The 14720-nt window shown below is 44.2% G+C and overlaps 1 protein-coding gene across 1 annotated transcript in view; it reads right to left on the reverse strand.

Moving 5' to 3' along the window:
• GRK5 (G protein-coupled receptor kinase 5) overlaps window positions 1-14720 on the reverse strand; it is a 157059-nt gene that overhangs the window by 88463 nt on the left and 53876 nt on the right. Inside the window, exon 2 of the mRNA XM_066190834.1 lies at window positions 6166-6261. Within this exon, the coding sequence (XP_066046931.1) occupies window positions 6166-6261 (96 nt within the window). The remainder of the gene's footprint in view (window positions 1-6165; window positions 6262-14720) is intronic.

A 14720-nucleotide genomic window follows, 5' to 3' on the forward strand; every position in this document is an offset into this window, starting at 1 on the left:
CTTTCAGGAGTCTTTCCAACTTTGTTTTTGGTCCTTCTTGGGTTCTTCTCTCTGCTCTTTTTGTACTGGCCCTGCAGACAACCACCACGGAGGATAACCAGGAGCTCTTCTGTTAGGCACCATTCCAGCATCCATGGGATCACCCACAAGAAGCCCTCAGGTCCTGGTGACCCCAGGGGTGATGCAGAGCCCCACTCCCTCTCCTGAGCACCTGGGCTGCCAACAAACACCCAGGTGAGGGGCTGACACTTGGGTGATAGGAGAACAACAGCAAGATATCCCTTTGCTGCTGCTGATAGTGACTGAAATATGTGTTATGTTGCAGGTATCTAAGGGCACCACTGTGAGAAAACTGCTTTTCACTCAGGGCACGATTCTGATTGCTAAAATCCCCCCCAACCTGGCATCAACTGAATTTAAAGGGATGCCCTGCGAGGTTAAAAAATTCTTTTTGAGCCTACAAGTTTACCAGCTTGGGCCTCAAATGATATGAATTTCTCTAGAAATATAGTTCAATTAACAGTATAACAACGGTACAGTATGATTTATTTATTTATCTATTTAAATATTTTTACTAGACAGCATTTTCTACTCCAGCAGTTCTAGTTCCCCAGGTTTCCAGAAAACCCAGTTCCTGCCAGAAGTGATGTAGAGCTCTATGCTGGGTACTCAGCTCTGGCTGTACACACACACTCCCCACCAGCATCTTCCCAACACAGCTACCCTGATTTGTACACATTTGGAAAGAAAAGAGAAGATGGTTCCCCTTTGCAGTTATTTCATGCCATGGCATTCTGACTGCTTGTTGAAAAACTACTTCCAGTAAAAATGTAAGGGTTTTTTCCAAGCAAAGCTAATGCTTTCTACCAAAAAAATATTTCTCAAAAACTTAAACTCTAGTTTTAGCCAAAAACACGAGACCAGCCTTAGATGTAGGACTCAGACCAATACTACAAGACAATCGCAGAAGTTATAACCAGCTGAGCTTGGTTATTTACAGTGGAAGGCAAACTGCAATTCCTTCCTTTGATCCATTTGTTGGCTTCAGGAATACATTTCCCAACCATGCTTTTTAATCACTGTAAACATCAGAGGTGAAGAATCTGGTGGAGAGAAAATTGGCTGCCTCTTTGTGTTTTTGATCAGACGGGGCTTTGATGCCTTCTCCTCCCCAGTCCCAGTGCCTGGGCTCTCTGTGTGACAGCAGCACGTGGCCTCAGGCTTTGGGATCTGCACATGGAGGGCATTTCCTTGCCCACATCTCCATCCCCTGAGGGGATACAGCCCCAGGGGTGATGCCCTTCCCAGTGAAGAGGGGCAGGGTGCCACACAGTCACCCGGCCATGGACACTGACAGGCCATGTTGTCACTCACTCTCTCGCGGACAGCTTCCCTCCTGAGCAAGCCTGGAAACTCACACTTTGCTTTGGCAAGACCCCTCACCCATGAGTTTCTTCCCTGCTGGAAAACCTCTGGAGTCCAGAAACCTGAGAATGGCTGGTGGGAATTCCTGAAAGATGTGCCAGCACGGTGCAGCAGAGCAGGGAGGTCCCAGCTACCTTTGAATGAGACAACGGGGGGGACAGCAGGAGCCTTTCTGCCACAGGATGGAGCTCAGTGCAGGCTGCAAAGCATTTCTAGGAAGCTCCACAAATACTCAAAGCATCTGAATCCCCTTGCAGAGCCTGCACCTCCAATTGTGCCTCCAGGCAGATAAACTGCAAAGTGACTGGAAAAGAAAAATTGTGTCGGTGAAGGTCTTGATCATGTCTGAAAAAGTACAATACCCAAGAGAGTGGGGGGGGGGGAGAAAAGAGCCAGCTTTTGTAAAAAGTGAACTCTGTGGCTTCGATTCCGTCCCACTTACTCTGTTCACCAGCTCTAAAAAGCGTTTCTCACACAGAAGTGTATTTTTACCAACACTGAAAAGAATGTGCCAGAAGCTCAAGATACTTTTACCCTGGGTAAAGGGGATGCAAACGCCATGTAAGAGGTTAAATGGCAAGGAAGGATTTATTTTTTTTTAACCAAGAATGGCCAAATTCGTATTAATGGGGCTTATCTTTCTGACTGCGAAATCTCACTGAATAAAAGTATTTTAACAAGATTTCTCTTGTTAAATCAAGAGAAATCCTCAGCGTTCTCTTCTACCTGAGCATCAAGCACAACCAGAAACTGCTTTACCAAAGGAGTTAAAAGTTTTCTGCAATAATGCAACAAATCACTCCATGCAACAAACACAGACACGTTCTGTGGCAGCTTCCCCACAAGGTTCAATCTATGGGGTAAAAAAGTCTTGATTTATTATATAGCATTTGGACAGTTGCGAATGAAAATTTGCCAAAGATCAGAATAATCAACCCTTTCACCCAGGCAGTTTTTTTATGCAAGGAAAAAAGCACAGAATGGGTCTGAGCAAAATAAATAAAAAATTCCACACTTTTAACCAACAGAACCTTTTGCGTCATTCAGAAGTATTTACAGACATCCAGAATCTTTTATCATCAAAAAAGACTCTCTGACCTTTCAAATTACAACTTTTTCTGATATTTTTGTTTACTGATGGCTTTTTAACCAGTGGATATCTCTAACTTGTGGCATCTCTTCATGTCGAGCCAAATGCAGGAACTTTTAAAGCTGCTCCTTGCTATTTTTTTTTTTCTCTTCCCTTGAAACATCTCTCTTCTGCTAAGCTGTCATCTGTGAGTTTTAAAGATAGCAGAACCCCATCCACGGCAGCATCCATCACATGAGTCATGGTAACTGTGCCTCAAACATCAGTTTTTATCGATTGACTGGGCCTCTGGTGCCAATATGGAAATCTTCCACCCTGGAAAGGGCTGGCTGTTTTAACACAATTAAATACAGCCAGGAAGAGGGCTGCAAATGGAAACATGCATTAGCCATTCATAGTGTACAAGCCTCTCTCAGAGCCCAGTAAAGTGCAGCATCCCTGCTTCCCTTGCTTATTTAATTAGCACACAATGAAAGCCACTGAATTTCCCTGCAAAAGGTGTTGCGTACTTTGGACAAAAAAGAAAGGAGAAAAGAAGTTGCTTTTAAGTCCAGTCCAAAAAAACAGCTCCTTGGCTAAAAGGCACTTTTAAGAAAGATGTTTCCAGTGTTTGTTTATTTATCAAAAAGCAGTGTTTCTCTCGGGTGTTTTGATTTTTATTTCTGTGCACAAGAAGGAGGGGGAAAAAAAGGGCTTTACTAAGCAAGTCTTTCAGTGAGACACCAGATGATGGATAGTCAAACACAGAGTCTCCTGTAAACACAGAGGTAACCAAAAGGTATGAACTGACTCATAATTGTGTCAACACAGGTCGCAGACCCTTGGTTTATTTCAGCCTTCCTGTTTTTCACAGATTTCTTTTCACACTACACTATTTTTTTTTTAAGACACAGACTCTTTTCAGTACATCTTAGCAGGGTGCAAAAGCACACACGTTTTTACACCAAAATGTGGGCATCTACACACACATGTAGGCTGTGCTGCCACAATTACAACAGCAGCATTTTCCAACTATTGCTTATGGCTGCATTAAACTAAGCTGTGCAGCTCATGACTGCTCTAAATCAAAAAAGTCCATCCCATTCCTGCCTCCAGCCTTTCCCTGGAGGCTCTTGGGAAGCATCCAGAGGAGAGGAATACAACAAAACCTCAACAGCCTAGTGCTCCAGTTCATCCAACCCTCTAAGACTCGCTCTGATTTATTATTTTTTTTAACCTAAGTGGCAAGACTCTGTCTGATGGAAAATGCTGGGAGGAGGACAGGCAGCAAAGAGGTCTGTGATGAGCAGAACCTGCTTGTATTTGTCCTGATCTCTAAACAAATTGAATTAGGCTGTAGCCATTTCCTTGTATAAAGTTTAGAACCATGCTGGAAACATCATCTAGTTCCAATCCCCGTAAAAGACCTTCCACTAAAAGCCCCATCCAACCTGTCCTTGGAGGAAAAAGCCTTTCTGGGCCCTCTGTTTCATTATTAACACTGACTAGAAGGTTAAGAAGTAGTTGGACTAGGAGCTCATGTGCAGACACCCCAAGACATTGAATCCCCTGCAAGTCCCAGAGCAGCTGAAGGGCCAGGAAAGATGTTCCAGTACATCCCCTGTACCTGTGGAGACACGAGTCTGAAATCCTGAGATCCTTTTAAAGGACTTGCAGGAAATAACAAATGAAGAAGGATTAAAGCCAGGGAAACTGTTCTTCCTCAGCAGAGGCAGGAAAAGAAGCCATTTAAGGCCAGACTGCAGTGACCAGTGGTTGTTCCTGGGTGTCCAGGGAACACAGAGCCCAGTGCAAGGGATCTGCACACACATGGAAAGGACTTAATGCTATAGACCCACCCACCCAAGATGTGTCCTGTAGGAGCAAGGATGAGTTCACACAACTGTTTGTCTGGGATGTTTCAGCTTCAGAGATTCACTGAGAATGGTAGAGCCAGCAAGGACAAGAGACTTCCTCAGGCTAAGCAGTGCCTCATTCCTTGTATAATCACATCCAGCTCAGTGGGAAAGTGACTCAACGAAAATCAGAGTCACAGAACCAGGATTTGGGCCTAATTCCCCACTGTGGAAAAGGCAGTTGCAAAAGTTCCCAGTTAACAGGTAATCACTGTAGTGACTGAAACCAGATCCACGCAGAGATCCCACAATGGCTCTTGCCTGGTTACATCACCAAATCATTCACCAAAAAAATGCAAAACAAATTACATTAGGGTGAAGCTGACACACACACACACACACACACACAAAGACATAAATAGCATTTCAGAAACAGAAATAACTGGGAGACTTAATTTTTTAAAGACTATTCATTTTAGGGTAGTACACCTTTGTAAAGAGAGAGCATTTTATCTGGAACCATTTTCCCCTTTGGAAACCAAGGCTGACAGAACAATGGGGAGAATTCCCTTTGCAAATTACAATGTATTAAGTCAGATTTGCTTCCAGCAGGTTCTGTACCGTAGAAATTGGTCAGGCTTTCTATGTTTGTCAACTGGGGAAAACCTACACTCTATTCTCCTGTCTCCCCTCTTTTCTTTACCTCCTTCTAACTCTACAACAGAAGGTGAAGGAAGAAAATTTTACAGGAGGAGACCATGAAAAAAGGGTTTTCAAAACATTCCAGATATTTTCTCTGCATAAACACGCTGCGTATTTCTACTGTAAATAGTGCCAGGGCACTGTCACTCAGACCCCAGGAGTTCACCCAAGTTAGACAAATTATGCTTCCTGTTATCTCTGTTGTTACAGATTCTTGCCTTTCATTCATTCCTTGCCAGTGGCTGGATTTTATGTGTAGGGGAGAAAAGGAGCCTCAAAGGCTGAAGTTAACCTCTTGTGGTGAGACCAGCAATCCTGGGCTTTCCAGGGCAGAATGCAGAAGGAGATAGCTACCAGCCTTGCCTGCCAAGGCAGCAGTCAAAAGAATGCTGAAACTTGGCATGTACGAGCAAGACAAATGCGGTGCTATGAAAATGGACACTCCAAGCTCCCTGCCAAATCTGCAGCATTTGGCCCACATGAATAAAACAAATTAAGTTAAATAAAGTTTTCTACATGTCCTGTAAAAAAACCTCCACAAAGCTGTGCTGTGGCTGTGAATAGGGGCTGGTGCTGCTGAGCAAACCTGCCTGGCAGAAGCAGTGGCTGCTGCCTCAAACATCATATTCACACTATAATTAATACTAATTTCAACTAGTCAGCAAGTCTCATTTCCTCCCAGATAAGGAGATACCTATGAGACAGAAGGGAATGCAGGATGTGATGAGGGGATTCCTTTCTGGATGAGTTTTTACAGCCACACTGGTAGGGACAGAGTGAAAGCCCCTGTCCCACATGCCAGGCATTGCCCAGCTGTGAAATCCCTTTGGAACTTGGAACCTGTGTATGGAAAACAAAGAGCCTGGATGCTGCCAGCCCCATGCCCTGCCCTGCAGGTGCATCATTCCAGTCTCTCCTGCCTGGTCCACAGCCCCTTTTAGGAACAGAAAACACTGAGTTTGCATGGCAGCACCATGGGAGGAATGTGCATTGCATGCCCACCTGTAAACTGAATCCCTGTAATGATGAGTACCTTTAATGCCCTTCGAATGAGCCAGTTCTGATAGAATGTTTGATTTATGCACTGCTTCCAATGAAGGAAAAAGCTCTTACCTATTGTTCTCCGGAGATCTTCACACTGGCTAATGTGAGGGAATTTCAGGATTTCCTTCCACTTTTTGCTTTTGCCTTTGCGTTTCCCTCCACCTCCTGTAGGGAGAGAAATATCAGGATTAGATTGTTTTAGGGCCACAGTTCCACCTAGAGTTTACCTGCCCAGTCACAGTTCTTATGGATACCATTAATAATTAAAGCTGAGACATTGTGGGTTGATGTACAAGCAGATCCCTGGAAGTGTTCAAGGAAAGGCTGAATGATGCTCTGAGCAATCTGGTCTAGAAAAAGATATCCCTGCCCTTAAAGGCCCCTGCTAAGCCAAACCATTCTATGATTCTATGATACAGATCAAATCTCAACTTGTTTGAACTTGAAACAGACCAAGGAGTTGGCACACCTGGCCGAAGATCAGCTCACTAAAGGTTGGGAGTCCAGGCTTGTGGCCCACCAGGTCCAGTTGAGGTGACAGTGCTACCTCCAGCACTTCCCCAACCAAGAGCCACTTCACACATGTTAAACAATCTTGTAAAATTACAGATCACACCTTTTCAACACAGATATCCCACTTCTGGTTTTGGGACAAGCCCTGATTCTATCCCAAATAGTGCTGAAAACTGAAGATCAAAATTGAATTCCCACCATCCCCTCCCACCCTCCCATTACATGTCCTGCCAACATGGCACTACTGCTGCTGCTACACACTCTGGTCACTGCTGCTTCCACAGGAGAACTGTAGGAGAAAATTAATAGCTTCATGAGGAAAAAATCACTTATTGGTTCTTTCTGTTCTGCTTGGAGAGGCTGTGCAGCCAACAGAGGAGGAGGATCCCTCTGGACAGGAAAGCCCAGACTGGGATTCTCCGAGTTACCGTATCTGCTGCAACCCAGTCCCTGCACACAAAATCTGATTCACTTGAGTCGATTTTACATGCACTGGCATGCTGAATGGCTAATTCAGAGCTCAGTTAATTCTGTAGAGGGGTTGCTAGAGTCACAGTTGCAGATTGAGAGTGTGTTGGGTCCTGCATGACACTGCAGGCTAAATTAGGAGAGCACTGACTCAAAAAGTAGCAGACCACCAGAGAGAAAACAGGAGCCTCAGGAAAAAAAATACAAGTATTGCTCTCTGTGGGGCATTTCTGATCACACAATATCACCTGTGGCAGAGGAGAGCTGCTTTTGCATCTCACCTATTATTCCTTTGCTTTTGATGGCCAATGGCTTTGCCGTCATAGAATCTGCCTTGAATTATTTTAAACTTCTTATTGACAGGAACTGATTACATTTCCACAGTAGGCAATGTAGAGCTGAGATATCTGCACTGGCCATACAAGAACCAGCTTGTCTGGACTTTCAGGAGCACAGCCCTGCTATCCTTTCCAGGAATTAGACTGCAGCAGAGCACAGAGAGCTGTGACTGCCTCCCCACCACACAGAATTACACAACACAGATGTACCCCTTGGGCCTGTAATGAATTCTGCTTCAACCCCCCCCTCTTCAGTGCATCCCAGCCACTGCTGCTGAAGTCATTTCCTTCCCCATCCCTCTGCCCACAGTAGCAGAGAGCTTGTCTTGCTCTCTTGGTCTTGCCTGCTGAGGGCCTTAGGTGAACTACAAAGTGCTGTTAAGCATTTTGTGGGCTGGGGTGAGCACTGTGATCATCTGTTCACCAACTTCTGGAGCACATCTGTTCACAGATGGCTCTGCTTTGGCTCCCAGTGGCCACAGGGGTTGGATTCAGCAGCCCTAAGGGTCTCCATTGGTTTTCATGTCCCCAAAAGCCTACTCCTGCAATCCTGCACAGCAGCTCCTGTATGCCAGGCTGCCACTTCCACTTGCTCCTCTTTTCCTTCTCTTCCAGGGGCATTTTCCTTTGTGCTTCTGCCCTCATGCCTCATCACACTCCACGTACACCTCTCCCCCTGCACCCTCCCTTCACATACTCCTCTGGGAAACATTATCTTTCCACCAGGAATTCCTGCTTCCTTCTCTCTTCCAATAGAGAGATCATCGAGTCCAACTCCTGGCCCTGCACAGGACACCCCAAGAAACACACCTGTGCCTGACAGTGCTGTCCAAATGGTTTTTGAACTCAGACAGGTTCAGTGCTGTGACCCCTTCCCTCAGGAGCCTGTTCCAGTGCTCAGGCACCCTCTGGGTAAAAAAAACCTTTTCCTGATATCCCCAACCTAAACCTCCATATGCCCCTCATTTCTGGCAGCTGCCACTGCAGCACCTCTGCCCTTACCAAGGGTCAGACAGAGATGCTGCTTGGGGCCAGCAGGAGCTCTCTGCCCGAGGGATGTGCAGCTGCCTGGGCAGCAGTGCCTGCTCCAACAGCATTTCCAAACCCTTCTGGACACAGGAGGCAGTGGGGGTCAGCCAGATGAAACCATCCTTTAGGCTGAATCTGCTCAACACTGGTACATCTTCACACACTGAAGGTCTACCCTGTTGTCACAAGCACTAGAGATTCCAGAGCACACCTGCTTCTCCAGCCACCTTTACAGAAGTCCTCCCAAAAAAAGGCTGCATCTTTAGCAGCCTCTAGCAACACAGAATATTGCAAAATAGCCCTCTGCTCTAAACGACAGCTCTGAGATTTGTGCAGAGGTGATATGATTCTGCTAAGCCGGGCCAGAACATCTTTAAAATCCATTCAATGTAAAATATGTATTGATGTATTTACATTGGATGATGTATTTCTGACATTAAATTTCCATCAAAACTAGAGAAGGGCTCTGCGGTCCCCCGTTAAAACCGTGATCGATACAAGCCAGCATGTTCTCTTCTCTTTTGTGGCTATCCTCCAAAAATAAGCAGCCTTGCCTGATGAATCATTTGCTCTTAGCTGAGCGTGAAGCAGCGTTACTGCTTTGCTTGTGACGTCTTTATGTTAAAGATTCTGATCAAGTGCTTTAATCGACCTGACCTTTCCGCTCTCAGCTTTTCTTGTGGAGCCAGCAGTGTTTGCTGGCTCCAAACGTGAATTCTGGGGAGGGGGTGGGGGGGGTTTGAAGGACATAATGCAGTGAGACAGCTGAGACACAGAAAATTGTCTAGCAGAGCTAAAAGCTAAAAGGGGAGGTTTCTCTGAGGAAGTCATGGTGCAGGTTGCAGAGGGAAGCTTTCACACGTTGCCTTGATTGCCGCCTTTGCACCGACTACTCCGTACAGGAGGATTTGCATTCTTCAAGGCACTTTCTCAGGGCAGGACTTGACAGATGTGCCATGTTTTAAATGTGAGTTCCATCATGCAGTGTTGGAGGGTCTGACTGCTTTAAAATTTTGCTTTGTTGCTGACGACAGAAGGTGAGCTGCCAGCAGCAGCACGAAAGCTCAGCCCCGCTTCCTTGCCTGCACTCAACAACTCAGCATTTGCAAACTGAGGGATGAAGCTAATTCTCTAACGTGTCAACCAGTCCTGCAGGAAACAAAAGCATTTGCTCTACATCTTACCTACTGAAAAATACATGGCATTTTTCACATCATCTTGTGATGCTGCGTGGCAAATCTTGCTCTGATCTCTGCCTGTGAGGACAGAGACATAACCAGAGGCACACGTGTAAAACATTTGCCAGCAGGAGCTACCCTTAGCCTAAAGTGCCTGCCTTTTTTCCCCTCCGTTATTCAGTATATACTTACTCTCCTAACACCAAGAGGAGACAGGAGAGCACCTGCATATTATTAGGCCAGTGAGATACTAAGTGGCTTGTCCAAAATTAAATGAGAAATCAGAGGTAGAGGATGGAGCTGAAGATGAAGCTGAAGAAGCCAAGGCTTTGAGCCTGTAAATTCTGCTAAAGACTGCATCAAGCCATGCTCCTGCTCAGATGATTGAAGATTATTCACAACACAGAGTAAAACATATTGTTGGATGAATTTATTCCAGCACCACGCCTGTAGCATATTACATTTGTGCCTCATGCCACCATGCGAGGTGGATTTTAAGGATGGATAATCTGGCTTCCTACTGCTGCTCTGTTCTTGCCCAAGTTGATAAAACAGCAGCACACCCCACGCTGCCAGGCCTGGCTAATCCAAGACAGCCAAATATTTCATCCAACTGTATTAACTGCAATCTAGTTAATCCACAGATCACTGGAGGATGACTACAGCTCCTATCTTCCACTTCACAACAGTACCTGGGCTGTCGCCCAAGACCTTCCCAACAACAGCAGAGAGCTCTGTAGCCGCAGAATTCAAGGCCTTGATTATACAGTGAAAGCAGTGAAACCAACTCCAAAAATATTAAAAGTCAAAAAAATCATGGTTAGTGTTGTATTTCCACTCACAAGATGTTTATGTTTCTTTTCTTCTTCCTCTTGCCACCCTTTCTCTGCTCTGTCCCATGGAGGTGTTTGAATCTATGCGTTATATATGGAATTGCCATATTGGAGTAAGGTCTGGCCAGTACAGGATGGACTGCAGGCAGCTTCAGAGGAAGATCTTGGAAAGCTGTTTCTGAAGTATTTGAAAAACATTAAATTTGTTCCATGCTCTGTCAATTAGATATGGTTAACAAAACATGGAGGTGTATGGCTTCCAAACAATTTCTTCTCCTTTTTTAGCATCTGTGCTACTTAGAACCAGGCTGTTCTTATGATCCGGGTAAACGCCCTGCACTGTTGAATGGCCTCATGTCTCATGTGGGTGTGAATACCAAAGATTAACTGTGTATTTGTGAAGGAAAAGAACACTAATTTTAATCTTGTTTTCCTAGAGCGCCTCGTCCTAATGAGACAGCATGAATAAAACTTACCAGCCCATCATTTTCCCCTAGGAATTTTTCATGTCTAATACATCCAGCCTCTAAGGCAAACAGTTTCACCCTTATTAGACCTGTTTCATGTGGAAGTTCTCCCAGGTTCACTATTCTTCTTCCCTATTAGTTCCACCTACACTCAGCTGTAGTAGCAAATAAAACCGGCTTGTTTTTAAAGAATGAAAGACTGCTTACTCTCTGCCCTTCATCCTGCCTCTCTCCTCTGGGAAAGCAGCAAAAAGCCCCCCAGGAATCCTTTTTTTATTCCATAAAGATCTTAGATGATACTCCTGATTAACCTGTGCTTAAAACAAGCACTTACAAGACCATTAGGAGCCTCCTTATGAATGAATCCCCTCCTGTCATCCCGAGGAAAACATGAGGAGTATGAGGGCTGGATTTCCAAAGGCAGCTGGGTGGACACCAGGCACTGGGCTGCAGTGCCTCTGCAAACCGGTCTCCAGAGGCTCTCTTTTATCAGATACAATAAAAAGTCCACTGCAAACCCTCAGAAGAGAATCATGTTACACAGCTCCTCTTATCGACGATAATCTGTCTTTATCTCCCGCAGCCTTTTCTGATGAGCGCGGCTTCGAGGAGTCACAGACCATGATAAGGGTTTTGTGCCCATCTCCCCTGCTGCTACAGCACATTTCCTCATAATGCTGCTGCTACAAATACCCAAGCCTGACAACCACTGGGTAAAACACCTCACTGCTTTTTGGGAACGAAGAGCAGATGTGTTTCGTGTTTAAGCCTCCAGAACCACATCGATGGGAGTTTCACAAGCAAAAGCACAAGCAGAGTCAGGCTGGCTTTGCAATCTGGTTACCAGAGGACCAGAGGGCAAAATATTTTGTATACAACTGGCATCTAAAGTACAGTTAACCTTGGCTCACAGAAGCCAGTGTTGATAAACACTTACTGCAGGGATATCCACCTATGATTCAAAGAAGAGGTCAGGTAATACTGCAAATACTGCTAAGTGGCTGAAACACGACTTTAACAACACATTTTTTAATGTCAATAATAACATTAATGATATGCTTTAGTAACATGCACTGCCCTGAGGGGACAGAGAAAGCTAAGGGATTAGTCTTTGAAGACTGATCCTCAGGGCTTAACTATCATATGTCAAGGCCATTTTGTAACTACTCTAGGGATATAAAGGAGTCTCTACAGCAGCTACCTTCATGCCTGGTCAGAGCACATTGAAAGGACTTCACTAAACTTAAAAATCAGGCCTTTAATTTCTTCTGCAAGTCTTAAGTAGGCATCCCAATTTGTGGCATTCTCCATACAACTCTGCCTACATCCTCCACTGGATATTTTTAATGCATCTTTGAGATTATTTGAACAAGTTTTCTTTGGGATTTTATGGGTCAGTTCCCATATACTGGGGTTATGTTTCACTGCCATGCTAACAGAGGGTTCTTTGGTCACAAATTTCCCTGGATGCAGTTTAATTTCCCCCAACATAAACACCTACAGTTTGTCTATTATGGTCTCTCTCTCTTTTATACCTTGCATTTAACTGCATTGTGTTTATCTGCAGCTGAAAAATGAGCAAAAAGAGATTGTTGGCTTTTATGCCACTAACAAAAATAATCCGAAAGATACGAAGTCTATGGAAGATTTACAATCTATTAAAAAACAAACAAATAGTAAGTCTTACAAAAATAAAGCCAGCTATAATTTAAAACAGTAAAATTAAGAAGAGCCCAAAATTTCAATTTCCTATTCTTGACCTCAAAGTAAACAAGGCTACTGGCACAAACCCAGGAATTTTTGTTGGCTTTAGAATGCACTACCATGTACTGGCTGATTCAACATATCTGGGGGACTGTCTGGGGACTATTCAGAGATTTTCTCCATCAATACTCTGGATAACAGAAAAAAAACCCCAAAAAACATCTCCATATCAATGATTACTATGGGAAAACCAAGCTTTTGAACAGAATTGGTGAGATTCAAGGTTATTACCCTGCTGCAAATATTAAATCTCTCAGTGGACCCTTCCTCCAAACTGGACCTGAGATCGTATTTCAAAGTTCTACAAAATTCTGATGCAAAGACATTAAACCATTTCACTGTGATAACATTTGAGTCATCTCAGTTCTCTAACGTCAAAACATTATCATAGAACATATCAAATAGAGTACTAAGATATCACTGGAACAAAATGGGTATGGTAAACTGACATTCTTTACTTTGTTAAAATGATGTTTCTATATTGTCAATAAGAAGGTAGAGAAAGCAAATCATCTTTTCTTTTAAGCAGACACTTTCCTGCAAACCCTTTAATTTTAGACAAAACTTCATTCTCCGAAAGGAAGAATCTTTTGTCAGAAATGTTCTCAACTGTCACATGCTTTGAAGTACACAGGAATTAAACAAGGAACGTGGTCTCCCCGAGTGACTCTAAATTCCCACATTTCTTACCAGTTCCCTTGAGTTAATTTGCACAGCCGTGAGTTACACCGACTGTAAGAGACCTGCTTCCCATTCTTCTAAAGGAAGAATGCAAATCCCTGCTCCAGAAATCCTGCTTGAATAGGGCTTGATAACATCTTTCCAGGAAGGAACTCCTCTTTAAGCAATGGCTTTTAAACTTATGACCTGTTCTATATATTTATTACCCTGTTTAACAACATGCCTCCAGACCCAAACCTGCAAATGCAACTTGGGGTGGTCCTGTGCATGGTCAGGATGATGATCTTTGTGGGTTCCTTGTAATTCAGGATATTCTATGAGTCAATGAACTCATCACCCGCATGCAGTCCGAGTATTGCCCATGTAGATTGCCCAGAAGGATGTGTAGTGCTCCTGGAGACAGCTGTGTTCCTCAAACAGCCCAAAAGTTCTGAGGGTTGGTCCCTAAACCCAAAATACCTTACAGGGACTCCTGGATCCTAGTTAGACACTGAGCTAAGTGACTAGAAACCTAAAAAAGCTCTGCTGATTTGTTGATCCATAACATCAGTGCAGTTCTGATGTTGTGCAACACAAGACAGGCAGGAGGATTGCAAGGAAACCTGGCCCTGGTACAGGCACATACATGAGGCTCAGCTCTCCTGAAAAATATGATGCCAGTTCCAGGGGGAGAACATGCAAAAACCCAGCCCTGAGCAGGAAACGATGTGGGTTCTGTCTGTCCCTGTCAAAGAGCTGTGTGGGCTTTTTCTCCTGCAAATAGTTCTGCAGTATCTAAAAAAATAACTTAGCCTCTGTGTTCCTGACATTTGAGTCTTATAAGGAGTATTTCTGAACTGTGGGGAGGAGATCCAGCTGGAGGGGAGGTGAGAATTCAAGTGTTCCTATCAGCAGCCTGTAGCCAAGCTCTTAGAATTATGTTCTATTCTGGTTTTTACCCTCACCTAAATAAACTTACCAACAAGACTAAAGTATTTTCATAAACATCATAAAAAATTAATGGCTCAAGACAGGCTGTTTTATTAGGCCTGGCTGATTTATTAGTTCCACCAAATCGGTAGAATTGGTAAAGATTTGAGATGTTCTGACAAGAACCCAGAAATCCACGTTAAAAATGGTGAAAGTTAGGCTGGGAGCCTCCTTAATACATGTGTATGGGCTATATTGCCAGAATTGTTTTAGGGGAATTTCCCTTCCGTGACACCTTTTGCTTCCAGAGTCAGCCAGGAAGAAAAGCACAGCAACAGTAACATGTCTCAGACTGGGTCACTTTCTGTTTGGGGTCAGGATCAGACACATCTATCTTCACCACAAAAGCAGATCACTACCATCTTCCTTGCTTTCCGTGGTCAA

This window comes from Chamaea fasciata, unplaced genomic scaffold (genome assembly GCF_029207755.1).
Source record: "Chamaea fasciata isolate MVZ Bird 193981 ecotype frontalis unplaced genomic scaffold, bChaFas1.0.hap1 SCAF_9, whole genome shotgun sequence".
Taxonomy (NCBI): domain Eukaryota; kingdom Metazoa; phylum Chordata; class Aves; order Passeriformes; family Sylviidae; genus Chamaea; species Chamaea fasciata.